Genomic DNA, 21,590 nt, shown 5'->3' with positions numbered 1-21,590 from the left:
GCTGAAACAAGTTAGTTTTTGATTTAACCTGTGTTTAGGTAATTAATAATGCATATATTCTCAACAGTATGCATGTATATGAATAAATTAATAGTAAAATTGAAGAAATAAATTATTTCCAGACATGGGAACTATAACAACAGACACAGGTATTAGCTTGCACAGTCCCTTCCCCATCCACAAGACGTACGCACCTGATTACTTCAACAAGTGTCGCACACTCCATACGCTTCTCATTCCAGAGATGTTCGTCCCAGTCCAACTCGAAAAAAACAACTACAACTGCAGGGATTTCATATAGGTGTTTGCGAAGCCAGATGCTTTTCAGGATGCCCCTGGGGATAATCCAGTCGTACGCCGCTTTCTGCAATGCCAAAACTGCACAGTGACCACACTCGCATTTCATAATATTAATATCACGGATGCTGTCAGTGACGCTGAGAGGGTCTATGTCCCCCGGGGTACTGCCGGAACGTACCCTGGTACTATCTAATATGCCGGACCGTACCTCGCCTACTCCACTGACGAGTGTAGGGAGTCGCCTACGCCTACTCCCTAACCCTAACCCTAATCCTAACCCTAACCATATCAAATAGTGACCAGGGTACGTTCATGTATACCGGACCGTACCCAGGGTACGTTCCGGCAGTACCCTGGGGGACATAGACCCTATGAGCGTCAGTGACATTGACAGTCACATTGCCATTGGCATTGGTAGACATTCACGTTGTCATTGTACAGTGTTTCCACTGGCCAAAAAGGTCTGTGAGGTAGTAAATTTTGTGTTTGCGCATTGCGAGGTCCTAGCAAAGCGAGCACGGCAGGTGAGGTGCTCGCCCATCTAGGAAGGTCCAGGGGCATGACCACAACAGAAATTTTTTGAAAAATGGTGCAATTTGCTGCATTAATTCTAAGCTATTTTGGTGAATTATAAGCACTGTTAATTCTATGGAAGAACAGAAATTTTTAACAACGAGGCGGTGTTTTGGAAAAATTTCTGTGTGGCGGGTGAGAATTAGCGCTAGGCGACCCGCCTCGCTCGTGTCAATGCAGGGCTCAGGGGAAACACTGACTGTCACGGTGTTGTATCAAGTATCAGATTGGTTTTTTGTTGGCAGTGGCTACGGGTACGGTAGCCGTATCTTAATGTCTCGAGGCTATGGGTACGGGAGTCCATTCGCTTTCATACTTAACGAGGCAAAGATGGCGGCGGTGGCGCCATGCAGATTTCGAAATAACGCCTTGGGAAATAAATTCACGATTTGAGTTTAGATGAGCTAGAACCCTAACCCTAACCCTAAACCTAACCCTAACCTATACGCCAAAAGAAGGGCTTCAACTGAACGATGGCTACCGTACCTACTAGCTCTAGTACTATAGCGCGCGCGATCGCTGTCCGCAGGCCTGTTGTTGCAGCGATCCGCGGGCTATAGTACTAGAGCTACCCGTACCTCCAGCCACTGCGTTTTTTGTTTGTTGACTGAAAGTGCAGTGCGTTATTATATATATGCAAACGTACGCACCTTCTGCTTCAGTTTTGGGTATTCATGATCGCCAGGCAAGTCTTTGAAATGTATGGGCACCCGGGGTGGGGGGGCGGGGGGGGGGGAGTGGGGCGGGGGGGGTTGGAGGGGGGGGGGGGGGGAGGGGGGGGGGGGGGGGGGGGGGGGGGGGGGGGGGGGGGGGGCGGGGGGGGGGGGGGGGGGGGGGGGGGGGGGGGGGGGGGGGGGGGGGGGGGGGAGGGGGGGCGGGGGGGGGGGGGGGGAGCGGGGGGGCGGGCGGGGGGGGGGCGGGGGGGGGGGGGGGGGGGGGGGGGGGGGGAGGGGCGGGGCGCGGGGGGGGGGGGGGGGGGGGGGGGGGGGGGGAGGGGGGGGCGGTGTCTGGTCGCCTGTTGTTGCTGAAAGCATCCCATATTAGCTTATGTATAGCATTGTGGACTACGTCGAGCCCCGTGAGAACAATTAATGCCTGCGGTCGCGCTGTCAGTTCTGTTGGAAGATCGAACGTCGTCATGTCGATTTCTAACCATATATAAATGTCATTTATAAGTATTCGCTGAGGCAACAAGCATGACAGGATTCTAAACACGTGAGAGCAGAATAATATTTCGCTCAGGTAAACACGAAGTTGCTGTTTCTTGTTTGCTGTGTTCCGCCGGAAGCTGATCAATGGCGCTGCGATCGCGCGATTCATTTTGTAGACGGAAGAAACATCCAGCCTGATGCTCTATACATATCGATCTTTTAATTATCTTTTGCGATTCATAATCATAGAGATCAGTGGAGAGAACACTATCATTTGTGTACTAGTATCAAATTTTACAAGGTATTTGGCATTTTCTGATAATAGAATATGCGTTATATTATTATTGATGTCACTGAGGCTGTGTTTATTAACATATACAGTGAGTGATTAGTGTAGCATTGGGCCCAAGGAGTAGAGAACATCGGGTGCCTAGAATTAAAAGATGATTTTTTTCTGCCCGATAGATGGCGCCCACTAATGTACCACTGCTATATATGCGACTTGGATATATATAAGATAGTATATATAGTAGATATATACTATGTGTATATACATATATAATATATATATACATATATAATACAGATATATAATACTAAGATCATATATAACACATATGCCACAACATGTATAGTATAGTATGATATATATGGTATATATAGGATATATATATTATAATGCGGGATACCACATATATACACCACATATACGCACAATATACACACACATACACACACTATACACAGCCTCCACCCTCCCCTCCCCCCTCTCTCATCTCTCTCTCTCTGGCCTGGACGATCTGGCGACTGCGACTACGTTACTTTCCTATGCATGTATATAAACCTCTGCGATCACACAGCTTTGACAGGGGGGGGGGGGGGGGGGGGGGGTGGGGGGGGGGGGGGAGGGGGGCTCTGTGGATGTGTGAAGATCGCGAGTAGGGTATATTATTTGATATATATATCGTTATGTTTGGCCGAGAAAGCGGCGTATAGTTCCTATAATTACTTGGGGAATTGTGGCAAAGTGCTTGCGACTACCTGCGACTGAATGCATGGATATAAAAGCGTGGCGACGTACCAGGACACTTGCGGGATGCGAATTTATATATGAAATATATATCGCTTCTGTTCCAGAGAACGGCAATATATAGCATGTATATACTTGTAAAGGTTTAGAAGTGTAAGACGCAGTGGCATCAGCGTATGAATATAAAGTCCTTAGCGACGGCACAAATCAGTGCGGATGTATATTATTGCATAGATATATATACTCTTTCGCATCTTACTAAATAATTTGGCGAATGATTGTTATGTATGTAATGAAAGCTCCCGTCAGTTTTGGATCCAAATAGCGCCAAAATTTTAAGAAGAAGATCGATGGAGTACACGGGACGGTTTCTAAACTATACTCGGTTGAAAACCGTTTTGTTCGGTCTAAAAAAGACAAAAAAAAAGCACAAAAAAAGTAAACATTCACTGAAAATAGGGGGCGCTGTTTTGTTTATCGTTCTGTTTGTATTTACGTTTTGTTTCAACAGGTTTTCATTTCGTGTTGTTCTGTGTATCTCTGGTTCTGTGTCTGTGTGTCTGAGATTTGTGAAGCCGCCATAATGTAAGTAGAAAATAAACCATGTAATAACTGAAGTTAAATATCAGAGCATTTGGCCATAAGTTTCCCCATTATGAGATGTAGCAAGTTGAATTTCATCAGAAGCAGTTTTTTTTTGGAAGTCTGCAATGCGTAGCAGTGTAACGGGTGGGGGGGGTCGTTGAACACCGATTCTGTCACAAAGCGGGTCCGCATCACAAGCACGTAATATTAACGTCGATCCGCACAGAGTGCAAAACATGCGTAGAAGTACAGCGATCACAACGACTGCAAATATTAGCCTGTCCGACGACACATGGAAACATGCGAAGCACGTAATATACATTTACGTTTTATAACCCATTCACATCTATCTATATTCAGATTTAGGAGTCCGTATCAATCAACCAGTACATAGCATACAATAAAACATTCCTGTGTGGGTGTGTGATTTCACTGTGTATTGCCAAACAAATGGTTAATGTGTAGCGTGAGAGGGCGAGGATGAGCGACATGTATGTGTTAGTTGACAGTCGTCAACCATGAAAAAGACCAAGACATGTGCCTGAACATAACTAAACTCTGCCATATGAAGCACCGTTACACATGACAGCTACTGACGTGGCACCCTGGTAACGACATGGCATCAACAGTCGAGCTAAGGCGGACCGGCGGGCGTAGGCGGCGGTCAGCTAGTGATATGAAAAAGGCGACGGTCGCGGTGCGGGCGATGCAGGAATAGCGGATGAGCGCTTAGAGGTAGGCAGCGAGCAGATCCAGGCTCGCTTAATTATTTACAGCATTCCTTTAATTTATTAAATGGCGTGTATGTAAAGTTACAGAAGCTGCACGTAATTAATTAAATGCGGTGTATGTAAAGATAAATGGCACTGCGTTGTAATTCTCAACCGAATCCAGACAAAAGTCTAACAAATAAGTAAACCGGTAGTAATGTAAAGGTTACAACATGCACGTAATGCCAACCAATCAGACTCAGCGTGGTGAAACGCTTGTCATATATCAGGCCGGTAACAAGGAGATTAATTTGGCATTAGATCTCACGTTGCAGAAGTGTGAACAGCATGGTAACGGTGGTGAGAAGGGACGAGGAGAGAAGCTGGTGGGAGAAGGAGAGGGAGAAAGCTGGTGGAGAATGAGGAGGGAGAAGGGAAAAGGTGTGGAGAAGGAAGGAGGGGAGAAAGCTGTGGAGAAGGAGGAGGGGGAGAAGACTGGTGAGAAGTGAGGAAGGGGAGACAGGGAGAAGCGTGGTGGAGAAAGGAGAGGGGGAGAAGCCTGTGGAGAATGAGTAAGGGAAGAAGGGAGAAGCTGGTGGACGAAGGAAAGGAGGGGAAAAGCTGGAAGGAGGAAGAGGAAGGGAGTAATGAGAAGGTGGTGAGAAGAGGAGGGGAGAAGCTGGTGAGAAGGAGGAAGGGGAGAAGGAGAAAGAGAAGGGAGCTGGTGAGGAGGAGGGGGAAGAAGGGAGAAGCTGGTGAGAAGGAGGATGGGAAGAAGGCCTGGTGGAAGAAGGAGGAAGGGGAGAAAGAAGGGGAAGAAGCTGGTGGAGAAAAGTAGGAGGGGGAGAAGCGGAGAACTGTGGAGGAGAAAGCTGGTGGAAGAGCGAGGAAGCTTTGAACCAGCTTCCTCCCCTCACGGCCTCACTCCTTCTCCAAGCAGCTCTCCCTTCATCTCCCCGCTCATCCTCCACACAAGCTCCCTTCTTTCCCACGCTTCTCACCCTCCTCGCTTCTCACACCAGCGTTCTCCCGCTCCTCTTCTCCAGCCGAGCTTCTCCCATTCTCCCTCAAATCCTCCCACGCACTCCCTTCTTTTTCCCAACCTTGTTTCCCCCCCTCCTTCTCCAGCCAAGCTATGCTCCCTCTTCTCCTCCTCCTTCTCCCACCACCTCAACCATGCTTCACACTTCTGCACGTGAGATCGCTAAAGCAACAATTATCTTCCTGTACCCGGCCTGGAATAAGACCCAGGGTACCGGCGTTTTCCAACACGCGAGTCTGATTGGTTGGAATTACGTGCACGCTTGTAACTTTACGGCTGCACCTACACGCGTTTAATTATTTGTAAGACTTTGTCTGATTGGTTGGAATTACAAGCATGCATGTATCTTTACATACACGAATTTAATTAATTACGTGCATGCTTGTAACTTTACATACACGCATTTAATTAATTAAAGGCATGCTTGTAAATAATTAAAGACGAGCCTGATCTGCTGTCATATACCCACGTAGTAGCGAGTAGGCTCGCGTGTATTGCAAGAATGAATCAGCTGCTCTATTACAGTACGGTTAGTGAAGTACCTGATGTCGATTGTTGATGGTGTAGCGTGTTTGAGTGATTCGATGTGCATCTGTAGTTGTATTCGCGTTTATGTGTTTGCGTCAGCATATGCATGTGAATTTGTATGTGCGAGCATGGTTGCAGAGCAGTACAGGGCAAACAATGAATAGAAGGAAGACATTGATATTGTTTTCACACGACAGATATCATACAGTTTATTGACACGTCAATTATGTATGACATCACGAGCATGAATCATGGTATGCCCCCAGTGCGCAGAAGATAGGCGCGCGTGGCTTCATGTATATTTGCGGAATAGGCATAAATATAGTGGTGCGGCTCGATGTTGTAACGCCGGAGGTCGATGCGTAGATGCATTGGAGCAGCTTTCGTCAAGATCGCACGGCCCCGCTCATAGGTGCCAATTAAGTGCTTGGCGCTCCATCTCCTCAAATGTTTTCCGTATAGCTGCTGCCTTCATAGTGCGAATGAGCCCAGCACCGAAGCGCTGGAGTTCGCGAATGCGAACTGTTGGTCCCGGGAAGAGCAGTATGGATTTTATAGCGGCGTCGTCGGCAGCATCTTCATCAGCAGAAGGAGCTTTGCTCATGTCCTCGATGAAACCCCATAGAAGGTTGAAAATCGAGTTGCTGTACTGAACGAGTCGTTGCGCACGCTTGACGTTGTCGACGGGGATGGTTGTTGGTATAGCTGTGGGGAGTTCGTCTCGAACACAATGGTCCAATATGTGGAGAATGGCAGCGATCCGTACAATCAGCTCGATCAATGCTTTTGACATCGGTTACCGGTTCACCGCTGCTCACCTGCTCGTTAAAGTTGATACGTGCGGCCGGGATGATGTTAGTGAGGTATTGCTCGGCATCCGGACAGAAACTGTATTGAATTTCGTCGACGTCTTCTATGTCATGATGGCAATCGTATACTTTGATGGCGATGCGCGCTGGCTCGTGATATCCGGCGGCGGTGAACTGAGCTGCAGCTTCTGCAGTGTCTTGCGGCATTGGCAGCACTGGCATGGGGATACCAGAAGAAATCGGTGGAGAAAGCCGTCTCCCTTGCATGCTTGTTGCAGCGCCTGCAGGAACAGATCCATCTGCATGCAGCCGGCGATGCAGACGTTGGCCGAGTTGAGGGTGATCGGTGATCCGCTCCAGGAGCTGAATCTCTCCGGAAGCTTGGGTCGCCTGACGGTGCAGGAGGCCGCCGAGATAAGCCCAAAACTCGTCGCCTGCTACTAGTGTATGGTGACATGGGAGGCGACTTACTTGATTCAATAAGCCCTCTTTCGTGCCCATGTTGAAGATGAGAGATTCGTAGCGCTCCTTCGCAATCTCGTGGGTTTCAGCTACAACGACGGTATTCATGGCTTGCGTCTTCCCGCTTCCTTTTGGGTCGACGATGATAAGGAATGAGGTGAGAGGTTGACGTAAGGCAGCTCCTCGAACTAAGACCCACGTCGGCATGAGTCCCGCGATGAAGCCAACAAAGGCGGTCAGGAGAAACATGGCGTTCGACGTGCACTTCTTAGCCAAGCATTCCAAATACTCGGCGACGTCTGGACTCATTTGTAATGGTCCTAAATAACATAGACTAATTTAATTTAATTGAACATTTCTGGCTGTCTACGTACCCAAAAAGATATAGATATATACATATATATGCAACAGTAGAACAAAAAAAACAATAGATGTAATACGTAATAAGTAACAAGAACAAGAAAGCAATTAGAATATAATATATAACTAATTTCTAATGGTCCTAAATAACATGGACTAATTTAATTCAATTGATCATTACTGGCTGCCTAGAAGGAATAGCTTATAATGATGTTTACATTTAGTGTGAGGCGTGGTTGAAATTTGAAGGAATTTTTTCGGATATCATTGAGGCCAGAGACTTAAATCGAGATAGACCATAGTTAGTCCTGGAGGCAGGTCGGTGTAGATGACCCTTTGCGGCATACCTAGTGTTGTCATTATGTATTTGTAAAGCAGAAGGAATTAGATGAATAAAGGCTGCAGGAATATGCGTTTTAACATACTTGATTTTGTGTAGAAGTGTACAACAGTTAAGATTTTGAGTTTAAAAACATTATCAAGATTTAGAATGTCTAGAAGCTTGTAGTATGGGGTAGCACTTTGTTTGTTGTTAGCAAAGAAGGTGGAACGCATACATTTATTCTGTTTTGTTTCGATTTTTTGTAATCGAGTTTCGTTAGACAAGTTAATGGAAGAAGAACAGCGGCATTTCAGAAAGTCCGGCCGCGATAGTAAATACGCAGTGAGCAGACGTTACATCTGTAGAAATAGGGCCAACTAGCAAATGCGTATGTCTGTTTAATTACTAAAGCAATACACGCGCTGCTTTTCTTCTGATTGGTCCTTGGATGTGACATTTCAATCCACCAAGGTGATGGCACGTTGGGTGACAAGTTAATGCAAGAACAACAGCGGCATTTCAGAAAGTCCGGCCGCGATAGTAAATACGCAATCAGCAGACGTTACATGACAGGGCCAACTAGCAAATGCGTATGTCTGGTTGTACACTGCAGACGTCGAGTAACCATTCGTAAAAGCAGCTTCTTCGAGAAGAGTCGGCTGCCTTTAAAGACCATACTCGCCGTGATCTATATGTTTGCAATGGATTTGCAAATGAAGCATGTGAGAGACTTGATACCAGAACTGGCAAGGACGACGGTGACGGATTGGTATAATTTCTGCCGCGATATCTGCACCGAACGGCTCCAGCGTGATCCGGTGGTTTTCAGTGAGAGTTTGCTACCGAAAGGAGAAAACCTTGTCGAAATAGATGAAAGTTTATTTCGCAAGAAAGGGAAATACCAGCGCGGCAAGGCGCCCGCAGCAAACCAATGGGTTTTCGGAATCGTAGAGCGACACACAAAGAAATGCGTCGTGTACATTGTCAAGGATAGAAAACGTACGACGTAGGTGCCGCTGATAGAAAGACATGTGAAAGTCGGCAGTACCATTTACTTTGAGGAGTTTGCCAGTTACAAGTGTTTAGGCGAAATGGGGTATAGGCACGAAACGGTATGCCACAAAAAAGAGTTTATTTCAGAAGAAGGTGTGTACGAACACCATTGAAGGTTTATGGAGTGCGGCGAAGGCCAGGATAAAGCGCATGAAAGGCGTCGGGAAGACTTTGTTGCCAGCGGTTCTTGACGAGTTTATGTATCGGGAAATGTACGGGCAGCGAAGAATGATGTATGGGAATTTGATGACTGATATGGCGGAACAGTAGAGTGTAAATAACGAATAAATGGAAATATATGTGAAGAGTAAAACATGTGTTATTCGTATGTATGAATATTGGTGTGTTTGTCACGTCTACTTGCACATGCATGCACGCACGCACGTGTACCTGCACACACACACGCACGTACACACGCACGCACGCACACATGCACACACGTGTACCTGCACACGCACACACGCACGCACGCACAAACGTGTACCTGCACACGCGCGCACACACGCATGCACGCACGCACGTGTACGTGCACACACACACGAACGCACGTGTACGTACACACGCACGCACGCACACACTCATGCACGCACGTGTACGTGCACACGCAAGCACGCACGCATGCACGCACGTCTACGTGCACATGCACACGCGCGCACACACGCACGCACGCACGCACATGGGTACGCACGCACGTATACGTGCACACGCACACACACACGCACGCACGTTTACATACACACGCACGCACGCATGCATGCGCGCAGTTGTACGTGCACACGCACGCACGCACCAACGCACTAATGCATACACGTGTACCTGCACACGCACGCACGCACACACACACGCACGCACGCATGCCCGCACGTGTACGTGCACACGCACGCATGCACGCACGTGTACGTGCACACACACGCATGCAAGTCAGATGCAACCCTCTATCGTGACAGTGTATATATATTGGATGTATATATATTGTGACAATTGGATTACTGATCACCGTTAACAACATGTGCATTTATTAATATCATATTATATCCATGCCCATACTGTAACAAAACCTGCAAAAATAATCACAAAGCCGTTCAATGCGATCTATCTGATCACCTTCCGATATTTGCACTAATTAAGAATACCAACATACACAAATCTTATCAAAAAATTAAACGGAAAGACACTGCACATATAGACTACACAGCATTCTTATCTGATCTGCAAAATGATAGTGAGGGAATCTATTTTTACAATGAAGAACTGGACTCCTCTATGAGTAATCTTATTACTGTAAACCACACTATCGATAAATATGCCCCAGCGAGAATATTAACAAGAAAAAAAACTAAGCGGACGAACAATCCATGGCTTACAAAATCAATTCACACTAAAAACAGAATGTTCACAACTCATTTCCTATCTAATAGTGGAGGTGCTCAGAAGCTTATACAAACAATATAATAATAATTAGCTAACTCACTTAAAGACAGCTGCCAAAAAATTACTTTAATACCATAATCATTAAATACAAAACAAACATGAGAAAGACGTGGCAGACAATAAATAAAATTGTTAAAATAAAAGATAAAAGACGAGTTGCTCCTGAGTTTCTTATAAGAAGTGACAATTCAATTGTCAGTAATTAACCCAACTCAAATTTGCAATACATTCAATGAACACTTTCGTAATGTCGGTGATAATCTAGCAGCTAAAATACCTATTGTAAATAAGCCTGTCTCTAGCTATCTGGGCAATACTAATCCTGAATCGATGTTTTTATTTCCTATCACAGAAAATGAAATTAAGGAAGTAATTACTAAAATGGATTCAAACAAGGCAAATGCTTATGATAACACACCCACTAATCTTAAGCTGAGCAGCACAGTTATTATACCGGATTAACTGACTAAAATATTCAACAGATGCATGGAGGAAGGTATTTTTCCTTCCTGCCTTAAAATAGCAAAAATCATTCTCATATATAAAACAGACTCGCCTAATATTCCATCCAACTATAGACAGGTCTATCTCGCTCTTATCACCTTTTGCAAAAATATTTGAAAAACTACTTTACAACAGACTAATTAAATTCTTGCAACACTGTAATGTATTAACACCTAACCAGTTTGGATTTAGAAAAAATCATTCTACGTCACTGGCTATCTCTAATATCTATGACAATCTCCTCTCAGCAATTGACGATGGCAAATATATACATGTGCAATTTTTCTTGATCTTTCAAAAGCATTTGACACAGTGCAGCACGACTCTTCTTTATAAAATGAACCATTATGGTATACGAGGAAATTCTCTGAAACTATTTAGAAACTACAAATCTAGATACATTTTCATCATCACACCTAAATATTAACTGTGGAGGGATAAATATCTGGAGGTGGAGGTGTAACTATCAGGGATCAACACTCGGACCTCTATTATTTCTAATATATATTAATGATCTTCCTAAATCAAGACTTTTTGCAAATGACACCAACCTATATCTTTATTTCTAGCAACAACATCACGAGCTTAAACACCCTTGTAAATCATGAGATTAACCGTATTGATGAGTGGATGGCTGCTAACTAGCTATTGATTAATTATACAAAAACGAAATACATGATAATTTCTAATAAGAAACATAGCGTTAATAATTTTAAAATCGAAATCAGATCCCATACCCTAGAACAAACCACTTCAATCAAATACCTCGGTATCTTTATTGATAACAAACTTAACTGAAATCCGCATATCAATAGCGTATCAAGCAAACTATCTAAAACAGCTGACATAATCTAACCAAGATATTATGTTGACACTCAGTCTTTATTAACAGTATATTACGCACTTGCTTATTCTTACTTACAATATGCTATCCTCAGTTGGGGATCTGCTTCAAAATCTGAGCTCAAACCAGTAATAACACAACAGAATAAGATATCAAATATCAAACTGATTAATTTTGCTACTAAATGGTCTCGAGCCTCTCCACTTTATCTCAAACATAACTTATTAAAACATAACATAATATATCTCTTGGAATTGGCCAAATTCATGTTCAAATTTAACACAAACTCACTGCCGGCAATATTTTGTAACTATTACCAAAAAACAACTGAAATCCATTTTTACTATACAATATATTCTCTATATTCCAATTATATAGATCATAGTTGATCACTACCGTATAGATCATAGTTGATCACTACCGTATAGATCATAGTTGATCACTACCGTATAGATCATAGTTGATCACTGCAATGATGATAATTCAACTGCATCACCGATCAAAACTGAACGCGACTGTATTAATAGTTCAAGTTTCCACAGATTTAATCAAAATTCAAAGATTCTCAGAATCTGGTCAATTTTATCTCATCGGTTTATTTATACTAAAAACATGAATACACGTTGCAGTATACATAAAAATACACATAACATAATTTTTAGTGGTATAATAGTAGTATTTTTGTCCGATAGGTGGCGCCTGACTATGTGGGCAGGTAAACATTTGTTCATCATTCCTGGAGTCTGTCCGGAAAGTCTGTGCATCAGTTGATGATATACAGAAATCTGTGCATCACTTCGTGATACCTAAGGTGCCTAAAGTGGATTTGCGCCCTACGTCCTACGCCCTACGTTAATGCCTGCGGTCGCGCTGTCAGTTCTGTCGATTTTAGAGGGTCTACCTCCACATTTTCATTTACGAAAATGACACAAGTCTCAATGGGACCCATGTTCTCTATCCTTGAACCGTATCATCACAACTGCAGCTGGAACCACAACTGCAACCACAACTGCACAACAGCAAACCCCTGATCCCGCATTAGCCGATTAGGTCCGCCAGCTCGCTAGTCGTATCCACCCCCGCATCCTTCTTTATATTGTCAAGGTATGTTCTCCCTGCCCTGGCGTCCCCACCCTGGCTCTGTGTCCATGGGAAGGCTCCCAGAGAACAGCTCTATCAGTCTATGGGCAAGGAGTTCTGGGACATATGCGTCTAAACGGGAATTGATCCGAGTTCGACCTGTGATTGGAGGATAAAAATAGACCCCGCCCAATCCCGCCGCATACGCTATTATGCTATGACCCGTAGGAACATGTACTAACTATCGTATGGAGCGAACGATTTGAATTACATTTCTATAAATTCTAGCTGTTATAGACACGTCTTAGCCTTAATCTCTGTGAATTTTGAGTCTATTGAAGCACGATTAGTCTAATTAATTAACAAATATGCACGCGCGGTATCGCTCATGGGCTAATACACGCGCGGCTATGACCGGTTAAACGAAACGTCACAAATTCTCACAGTCGGAGCAATTCCTCTGTTTAGACGCATGTGTTCTGAGTGCCTGTAGCAGTGGGCTGCCAGCTTCATACTCCTCATTGCGCTAACATTGTCACCGACCCGTGGCAGTCCACCATATAAGACGATGTTGGTTATGCGGTCCTGCCAGAAGATGCCTAGGACTGGTCGCAGCATTCGGGTGTAGCAGCCATTCAAGGAACTTTCAGTTACAGGTGTTAGGGTCCATTCCTCGCATCCGTAGAGGAGGATAGACTCTACTGTGGCCAGGAAGAACGAGATTTTTATATCGCGTGATATGTTTCAACTCCAGATCTTCATGCCATTAAGGGCATTCCATGCTTTTGCTTTCCTGGTTTTGATGTTGTTTTCCGTAGAGTTGACCCATGAACCGTGATATGTTTAAAGTCCTAATTAATTGACTTCCTTCAGCTCCCTACCCTCCATTGTTTTCAGGGAATGTGCTCTGCCATGTTGTAGCAGATGTGCTCTGTCTTCTTGGTGTTCAAACTTATGCAGCCCCACTGCTTTGCACTCCTCTTCCACACAGGCTAGTAGTTCCTGTGCCTGTTGTACCTCGTCAGACATCAGCGCAATGTCATTCGCAAAGTCCAGGTCCGTCTGTATATCACATTTGGGTAAAGCAGGTCCGTCTGTATACCACCTTTGGGTAACGGCGCGACCTACTCGCAACCTTCTTGCGACCTTCGGTGAACCCGAGCTCGGCCTCACGCCCGCTGATCATTGCCCTGCGCAGCGCAAAGTCATGAACGATGATGATCGAGAATGGAGCCAATGTATCGCCCGATTTCTGATATCAGTTAGATATATTAATGTTTTAAAATCTATCTTCCCCGTTTTTCTACATCCATGGGATTAAAAACACTAAAATATCGAGGTGTGAAACTTTGGGCTTCCCTCACCCATAAACTAAAAATGCTTAACCTTTTCAACTTTGTTAAAACTTACAAATACCGTCTCATATCGAATTACTAATGACTACTTGCAATAACTACTATAGAGGGAAATAGCCACAGGAGTTCATTTTGTTCATTTTCTTTTGTATTATAGTCAATCTTTTGTCTATGGTCAGCGTCAAAGTTCGTCGATGATAAATAAATGATAAACGGATGAATAGGTGTTAAAGAATGCTGTTGGTATAAGCGTTACACTGGGCCTTTACAAACTAAATGTATAGTTCAGTACTGACATACTGTTGGAAATCAAAAGCAAAACTAGAAAGTACGTATGAAACGCCGGTCAAAAACATCGATCGTAATGTATGCTCAGCTGGCGGGAACCTATTGTTAATCCCGAATGACCCATGACCTGGGCAAACTCGCGCATGCGCAGTTGTAATGCCGAACTCGCTTATAAGCGATCGAGTTCGGTATCTCTCGCGCAACGAACCATGGGAAATGTCAAAGGTCATTCGGGATAAACAAGTAACGTTGCGAACTCAGCGCTGTATAAACTGTGTGTAAACGTAACGTTTTCGGTCTGAGTTTTCGTCTTCTTAGTATCCTATATTTGTTATGGCTGATAATATCCAATATAAATTTTCCACCATCTTCCTTTATTTCTAAGTGGATCGCATCACGTTATGCATAATTGCGGCTCTACATTTTGTCACATCACGAACATACGCAATGAGGAAAATATTTAAGAGGGAATGGTTGGTGTGCACGTTATTGTTGTCCCCGTTGTTGTCCCTATGGCCGTCGTTACTTCGGTACACGTAAAGAAAACCTCCAGTGCCAGTATGCCCGTACAGCCATTGTTGGCGCAGCTGATTTTCGCCCCTGAAAATTCAGATGAATGAAATAATAACAATAATAAAACAAGGCGTATAAGCACCATAGATTGGGCTTTTTTGGTTAGAATTTTGAATGCATGCATGGATGGATGGATGGATGGATGGATAGATGGACGGACGGACGGACGGACGGATTATTATTAATATTATTATCAACTTTAAGTTGAAGACTGACAAGAGCTGATGTAATAACTAATATTATATATATTGACTATATATAATGTAGCTCTTTGGGTCCAACCTAGCCACAAGTTCCCATCTCGCTTAACACTAGTCGGAGAGCCTGGTCGGTTTGGGTCCAACCCTACTAGTTTAGCACCCCTGATCAGTTTAGACTTCAGCGCATATGCGAAAACACGTTTGTGGGGTCCCAGACTATCCTTGATCCCACTCATCTGCAAAGCTCATGCTGTATTATGTATGTTTTTTTCATATACAGTAGAAGTCCAAAAATTCGGATGCCATAAATCCGGACCACCCGAGAACCCAGACTTTTCGAAAACTCTAAAACCTTAAATTTAGCTTTTTTTTGTAGTGAAAAGTTTACATTTTTGTAAAGTGTTGACTTTATTTTTCTTTAAAACTGCTCGTTTTGATAAATGAAGCATGCTGTATTTGCTAATGAATAAACTATCAAAATTTACCTCTTAATCTCTTCTTTTTCTTCCTTAAATTTGAATTTTAAAAGTACCCCCTGATGATCCGGAAAATCCGAAAATACGGACCGACCCAATACATGAGCAGTCTGGATTTTTGGACTTTTAACTGTAATAATAAAGTTGGCCCGACCAGGCTGCACAATTAGTAGGTATGGCATATAACTAGTGACAAGTGAAAAGTGACTAGCGCCGAGTTCACACGGAGCGAAACAATCCGGGTCGAAAACGAATGCGTGTCAAATGCGTCCCGGGTCGAGCGTTCACACGGACGTTTTCTCGGTAACGAGAACGAGTAAGTCTCGAAAACGACCCGAGTGCTGGTTTATTTTTTTCGTGTGAATGCGTACTGGCACACGACCCGGGACAGAATAAGTACAGCGGTAAAGTCGCCAGTGTCGAGAGCCAAGTTTGATTGTTTAATTCGCATTGTTCACTTGATTGTTCGCTTGGACGCATTGTATTTTTTTCTCAGCTCGCAACTCGCAGCTCGCATATCAGGCAACTCGCATAGCGTCGTGTGAACGCTCTCTTCAACAACGCTCCATGTCGTTTTTGACCCGGGTCAGTCTCGGATCGTTTTCCGACCGGGGACGAACGCTCCGTGTGAATGCGGCTTAGGACTGAATGATGTATCGGTTTAGCACATAACATGATAGCGCTCTCCCCGTGTAGCACTTTGCTTTGACCTTCAAAATAATGTTATAAATGTGAAATTCACCAGTAGATAGCATCTATAGGCAGCAGGGCTGAAGAAGCCTATTGCACAAAAATGAAAATTAGTTACTAAAGAAAATTACCAAAGTTTTAATGCATGTGCAACATCGACTATGTTGTTAATGCGAAAAAACCACTTATTCAAAGTATTAAAGTGTACTTGTGTCATTATTATGTGGAAGTAACCTTTCTACACAGATCATATTGTACTATTCATGGCTAGACCAACCTGTAAATGATTGATCTTTGTTTGCAGCTCTGAACATGGTTTACCTCATGTAAACGGTAACTCATGTCAATCTTCGCCACGTTTAGACGAGTCCTGTATAAGGGAGGAGTTGTGGCTCTGTGCGTGGTGCAGTACGGATGCATTGCTCACTGTGCCCTCGAGTATGGCGCTGACTTTGTGCTGGTTTGTATGCCTATATATAATTACCTCATTGATGGTTTGATTCATTAATACAAACTGACTAAGTAACCAGTTAATGCTTGCTGCCTATGCAAAAGTTATGTGCGCATTTCATGTTGAACAAATTTCATATTGCATGCATCCCTCTCTTCTATGAAGTAATGGAAACAGATATCAAAGTTGTATAGTTTTTATATGTGCGAAAGACCAGACTTAATTGCTCCATTAAATTCCTGTTGGTATTAAAGGCACCCGGCAGATAGGTGCGATATGATATGACTACTAGGCACTTAGGATATGACTACTAGGCACTTAAAAAAAAAAACACCTAACCCTAACCCTAAAAAAAAAAAAAATTAAATTAAATTAAAGTGCCTAGTAGTCATATCATATCGAACCTTTCTGCCTTCTGCGTATTAAAGCCGGTGCTGTGCTATATTGTGCGATTATATCTGGGCATTAGAACTGATTGAGTGATTGTGCCGTTACTATTTGCAGTGTTCAGGACCATCCATGGAACCAACCATTACAACCAGTGACATTGTTTTGACTGAACACATAACGACAGCCCTTAATAGGACCAAACGGTAAACTGTTTGTTTGTGCTTCGGGTGCAAATATTTTTTTAAATATAGTTCTACAATTAAGTAACATTAAAAAGTGAAACCGGGCAACAAAATAACAAAAAATGGCAGATGTCGGGAACTCAAAAAAGCCTTACAGGTTAGAAACATGGTGCACTATACAGTACACGCATAAAATGGGAGAGAAATTTCCTCACAAATATTTGTGCATCTTTCTATTATGTAATAATTATATAATGAAACACTTGTCAAATATTCTGAGTGCAAAGTAAATATTTATTAGAACTACATCTTTCTCTTTCTCCCCCTCGCCATCTTTTCTCGCTCCCTCTCCCTCCCTCTATCTCTCTCTCTCTTTCTCATACATTTGGGGTGTCTGACGTCACCCCTCAAGTAAGATCACTTGCAACTATTGGAACAGTGCTCTCGCAGATACTTAAATAAGTGGCAGCACCACATTGTACGTATGGTCTGTTTTTTACTGCAGTGGAGATGTTGTGATAGCTAGGTCCCCAGTGGATCCAAGGCAGCACATCTGCAAGCGGGTTGTGGCGGTTCCAGGGGACAAAATCAGCAAGGGCTTTTTCACTGAATATGTAAGTGGAAGGCATCATCTATATAATGTAAAGGAATATAATTGGTAAGGATTTCGAAAACCCATGTCCACAAAGTGCTGTGCACCCCTCATTGCTGCTGTTATCTTATGATTTATTCAAGCATCGTTATTTAAATTATTGTTCACTAAATATTCCTTGCCGATAATGTTAAAGGTGAGCAGATTATGGATCTTTTTGAGTTTAGTGGAGTTTTAATTATGCCACACCTATTTTCCAGTTTAGTTACCTAACACTCATTGATTGTTGTTAGCTATATATCAATAGGTAAACATATACGCGATGGTACTTTTATTGCAAGGTATTGCAATGCAATACTCGAATAAGGTTTATATTGTCATTTACTTTAACTGACTGCTTTATAATGTGTCTTATATGATGTTTCTTTCAGGTACCAAGGGGACACGTCTGGTTGGAAGGTGACAACCATAATAACTCGACCGATTCCAGAAGTTATGGCCCTGTTCCAGAGGCTCTCCTGCGAGGAAGAGTTATATGCAAGGCAAGAATCCACCAGCATGTCTATTTACATCTAAGAATAGGAAAACCTAAATTATTTTAATTTAGACGAGTTTACTCCTTTAAATTTCATAAGTTTACCAATAATAATCGAATTGAAATTGCGGTAACTCATAAGTACTGTGTAGCATATCGTATTCTGTGCGTTTCTCGTCATGCGCTCGTTCGCAGGGAACTCTCTCTCTCTCTCTCATTCTCGAGAATGCATTTCATATGTCTATATGTAATACTACTACTACTTTCTACTGCTGCTGCTGCTGCTGCTGCTGCTGCTGCTGCTGCTGCTGCTGCTGCTGCTACTGCTACGGCTACTACTACTACTATACTACTACTACTACTACTATTACTACTATTACTACTACTACATTCTACTAAGTAAGAGCAACAGTGATGGGGGCATGCCTTCTGTTTTACCCACGATCGTTCCGATCGAATTTTTTACCGAATAGCTTCCCTGCTTCACTGGTCTTGCAGGTGTGGCCATTGCGGGATGCTGGATGGCTATCTGCACGACAGTAGACCCCGGCGCGAACGTGGTACGTGATTCTGAGTGGCAGGTCCGCGTACAAACCCCGCCGGCATTGGAATCTCCGTGGTGACGAGCGTGTGCGATAGCGCGCCCCGCGGCACGATGAGAGCTGTCGTCGGATATCACCGCGGTGATTCGAGAGAAGGCAATATATATAGCCAGCCGTGCCGTGATGCGAGCGAAAGAAGTCGTGCTGTCCCGCATGCTGTCCCGAAGATATGTGCACGAGTACTGCCTCGTTCTTACTCATCCATGTCGTGTCACGAGAATGTTTGTTGGTGTCAGAGAGTTTGGCATAGACTTCGCTTCTACTTCAGTGTTGTTGCCTTTCAGGGTGGGTAAACATTATTGTCAACCTAAGGGATGCTTTTGTTTGCACATTAGGATAAACCCTGCTAGCAGAACATGGGGTAGACCTGTTTGGATATGCTTGGTGTATATATTGACGATTTGGGCAGGATAATAACTTCAATTAGACCCGTGTCTGTGTGAGTACCTTGGAGTTTGGTGCAGTAACGCTCTGAAGTAATTTATTCTAGAAAAGACGTGTGTAACGCGAAATTCCGTAACGTGAATCCAGTGTGCCCATTGACTTCAATGATATAATTAGAGATGCATTCTGAGGCAGTTGAACATGCAACTTTTTCAGTAGAAATCCCCGGTCGTTTTTTGAAAATTTTGTAAGAAGGAATTTGTATTTCATATCCTGAGTTTAGTGCACAAAATTTACCATTTATTTTTTATCAAGTAAGCATTGTCCCATATTTTGTGGTAATAATATACAAATTATACGTTGGCGTTAAATTTTGGCAACCTAGGTGTAATGTATTGTTTCATGATATTAATATTGTCCATACTAGATGGCGCTAGTTGTTATCTCCGGAGGATAGAGCGGCGGAATAGCGAAGGACCGGAGAAATGATGACACTGAATTGTCAGTTGTGTTTGTTATACTTATTATTTCACAATAAATCTATGTGAATACATCACACTAGGTTATCGTGACACGGGATGTTACAGTATATGGGCAGACCCTGGATAAGAATTTTGGGCAAAGTCTATGGTGCACCTCGAGATAGCCAAATCATCAAGCATGCTTTAGTTTACCAATCCAAAAACGGTTGGCATCAACATTTCAGATATTGCCGTTTGAACACAAGACGTGAAATATAGCTATAAATATAGTGAAATATACCACACAGTGTTCAGGTGAAATACATCATCCATTCACGGCTCAGAAATGTTGAGCTAAAGATTGGGGCTTTGCCAAACTTGTGTTTCCAGTGGTAAAACTCAATACTGTTTCATGGTTGCTGTAACTAAGAGTCAAGTGCAACAGTGAAAGCGAGCAAAGATTATGTGTTTTAAGTTTTTATTGACAGGATGTGAAACGAATGGTACAACTCGGGTAACTTCTAAAACAAGTGAACGTTTGAGCAAACCTTTGATATGAAACGCACACTTTTACGAACTTTTAGAATAAATAATTGTTATAATATATTACTATCATGATTGTTTCTTATGTTACACCTGTCGGAACTTGAAGCTACAATAATGGCTCAGATTTATGTTATATACAAAAAGTCTTATACGTCTTTGGTCGACAATAATACTCGGCATCGCAATCACTGGTAAATATGTATCCTGTTGGTTATTAACTATATTTAAAATGAATTAAAAACATATCTTAACACGACATCCACGTATTCACGATGATTATAAAGAACAATTAGAACGTCCGTGCATGCTATCACCACAGAGTGTAGCGTATGTACACACACTTATACGTAATTACTTCATATTAAAAATCGTGTATCAGTGTGACGATTGTTTTGCCCTTCACACACCTGAGGTTAGAACGTTTCGAATAGTGCATAACGTAGCTTAATGTAATTAATTACGCATTATCGTAATGAGAGATGCCGAATTTAAACGTTTTTGTAATGTTCCCGATGGATGGATAAGTGCAGGTGTTTATATATTGCTGTTATAATACTGTCCCACATGTATCCGACTTGCGCGTAATCACGCACACTCACACGCACTCACACACACTCGCGATCACACACTCTAACACAGTCACTTGCACCCACGCACTCACGCACGCACGCTCACACGAGACGCACGTGCATACATAAAATCTCATGTACGCCTATAGTTACTGTATATTACATCTACATGCACAAGCACAAGTATCATCTATGTCTACAATAGTTCATCACCGACGACAACACAAATTCACAATGAAACGTATGCCTTTGGTTTTCTTACAAAACATAAAAGCTCTTTCGAAGCTGTCTCGGACAGTTGCTGCTAACGGAGAATGGATGGATGGATGGGTGGATGGATGGATGGATGGATGGGTGGATGGATGGATAAATGGATGGATAAATGGATGGATAAATGGATGGATGGATGGATGGATGGATGGATAAATGGATGGATAAATGGATGGATGGATGGATGGATGGATGGATGGATGGATGGATGAATGGATGGATGGATGGATGAATGCATGCAT

At 43.2% G+C, this 21,590-nt stretch overlaps 2 protein-coding genes across 3 annotated transcripts in view; one reads left to right on the top strand and one right to left on the bottom strand.

The window, feature by feature from the left end:
* LOC106805285 (trafficking protein particle complex subunit 11-like) overlaps positions 1–2,137 on the bottom strand; it is a 17,304-nt gene extending 15,167 nt beyond the window's left edge. Inside the window, exons 1-3 of the mRNA XM_014806823.1 lie at positions 1,878–2,137; positions 1,524–1,585; positions 195–364 (exon numbers count right to left, since the gene is read on the bottom strand). Of these exons, the coding sequence (XP_014662309.1) occupies positions 195–364; positions 1,524–1,585; positions 1,878–2,013 (368 nt within the window). The 5' untranslated portion in view covers positions 2,014–2,137. The remainder of the gene's footprint in view (positions 1–194; positions 365–1,523; positions 1,586–1,877) is intronic.
* Positions 2,138–2,228: 91 nt separating this feature from the next.
* On the top strand, positions 2,229–20,572 carry LOC106805301 (mitochondrial inner membrane protease subunit 1-like). Of its 2 annotated transcripts, none has more exons than XM_014806841.1 (6): positions 2,229–2,325; positions 16,671–16,826; positions 17,322–17,410; positions 17,895–18,003; positions 18,413–18,523; positions 19,015–20,572. In XM_014806841.1, exons 2-6 carry the CDS (start codon positions 16,707–16,709, stop codon positions 19,057–19,059), a joined length of 474 nt encoding a protein of 157 aa, XP_014662327.1. In that variant the 5' UTR covers positions 2,229–2,325; positions 16,671–16,706; the 3' UTR covers positions 19,060–20,572. The 2 variants fall into 2 exon arrangements, with proteins under 2 accessions (XP_014662327.1, XP_014662326.1); XM_014806840.1 differs by lacking the exon at positions 2,229–2,325 and adding an exon at positions 12,411–12,515.
* The last annotated feature ends 1,018 nt before the right edge of the window (positions 20,573–21,590 follow it).

This window comes from Priapulus caudatus, unplaced genomic scaffold (genome assembly GCF_000485595.1).
Source record: "Priapulus caudatus unplaced genomic scaffold, Priapulus_caudatus-5.0.1 Scaffold108, whole genome shotgun sequence".
Classification (NCBI taxonomy): Eukaryota; Metazoa; Priapulida; class Priapulimorpha; order Priapulimorphida; family Priapulidae; genus Priapulus; species Priapulus caudatus.
Note: the sequence above shows the minus strand (reverse complement) of the source record. Positions and strands in the feature narration are given on the sequence as shown.

Coding starts and splice junctions, on each gene's coding strand:
- LOC106805301 (XM_014806841.1), top strand. CDS start 16,707: ATGTCAATCTTCGCCACGTTTAGACGAGTCCTGTATAAGGGAGGAGTT. Junction 16,827..17,321: donor ATGGCGCTGACTTTGTGCTG/GTTTGTATGCCT, acceptor TACTATTTGCAG/TGTTCAGGACCATCCATGGA. Junction 17,411..17,894: donor GCCCTTAATAGGACCAAACG/GTAAACTGTTTG, acceptor TTTTTACTGCAG/TGGAGATGTTGTGATAGCTA.